Source organism: Galeopterus variegatus, unplaced genomic scaffold (assembly GCF_000696425.1).
Source record: "Galeopterus variegatus unplaced genomic scaffold, G_variegatus-3.0.2 Scaffold9534, whole genome shotgun sequence".
NCBI classification, from domain to species: Eukaryota; Metazoa; Chordata; class Mammalia; order Dermoptera; family Cynocephalidae; genus Galeopterus; species Galeopterus variegatus.
The window spans coordinates 39,303-40,373 of NW_007735645.1; the positions used below are offsets into that span (position 1 = coordinate 39,303).

Below are 1,071 nucleotides of genomic sequence, written 5' to 3' on the forward strand. Positions count from 1 at the left end.
AGGATGGACAAACAAATACTATGGGCTTTGGAGTCAGATGAAGGTGTGAAATCTTATTCCACCACCAGCCAGCTGTGTGATCTTGGGTATGTCAACTAACCCCTCTAGGTCAGTTTTCTGTGTGTAAAACAAGAATACTAATACCTCAGTGTGTGAGATTTCAATGAGATAGGTGGAGAGTCTACTAGCATACTACTTGGTAGTTAGCAGATGGTTAGTAAACGGTAACCATAAAATTTCTCTTGTATCCCCATGGTATTTAATACAATACTGTGATGTAACACATGTTTAATACTTGCAAGATGCATTCCTAAATACATGAATAGGTGAAAAACTACTCCCACCAGCTCCTCCTTGCCTCTTGGGCCCCTGATATGAAGAGATGACCTTCAGTGCTCCCTGCCCGGCCCCAGTTTACCCATTTCCCACCCCACCTCCAGTATCATGGTGCTTCCCCAGACCCTCAGCCCCGACCCCTCACCTGGACAGACGTGCAGGTGGCCATGACACTGGTCCCCAGACTGGTGCTATCACTGAGGTCATCTGGCAAAGAAGGATTCTTCTCCACCCGTGGGGCCTGGGTGGCCTGGAATGAGGGGCCTTTAGGGGACACATTCACATCTGTGCCATTGCCAAAGGCCTGGATGGCATTCCCTGGGGGAGAGGGACAGGTAAATGCAGAGAAATCAGGACCTACCTCCATCACTTCCACCCCTGCTCCCACCTTGACCACCACCTTCCCTGGAACAGCCCAGGGACTTGGGACAGTGCTGAAGCTCCTTTTCAGATATCTACAAAGATTTCACATTTAGATAAGAGAATAACAAGAGAGAGGCTGAAAGACAGAGAAACCAGAACAGAAAGAATACTCCTGATGAGGAATGTAGAAGAGGAAAGGAGGAAGAGACGAAGTGGGAGGCATGGGGAGTCTAGGGCAGAAATGGCCATGCCAAGGGCAGTGTCAGGGCTGCAGACCACTCCTGTGCAAACCCCCAGCTCCCTAGGCTCAGGACCTGCTGGAGCCCTTCCTGTTGTCACTGTCCTCTCTCACGAGCAGCAACTACAGCCTTC

At 50.0% G+C, this 1,071-nt stretch overlaps 1 protein-coding gene across 1 annotated transcript in view; it reads right to left on the reverse strand.

Moving 5' to 3' along the window:
- LOC103609371 (GDNF family receptor alpha-2) overlaps positions 1-1,071 on the reverse strand; it is a gene marked incomplete at its 5' end in the record, with an annotated part of 89,437 nt that overhangs the window by 10,743 nt on the left and 77,623 nt on the right. The window contains one exon of the mRNA XM_008593697.1: positions 482-654. Coding sequence (XP_008591919.1) covers positions 482-654 — 173 coding nt within the window. The remainder of the gene's footprint in view (positions 1-481; positions 655-1,071) is intronic.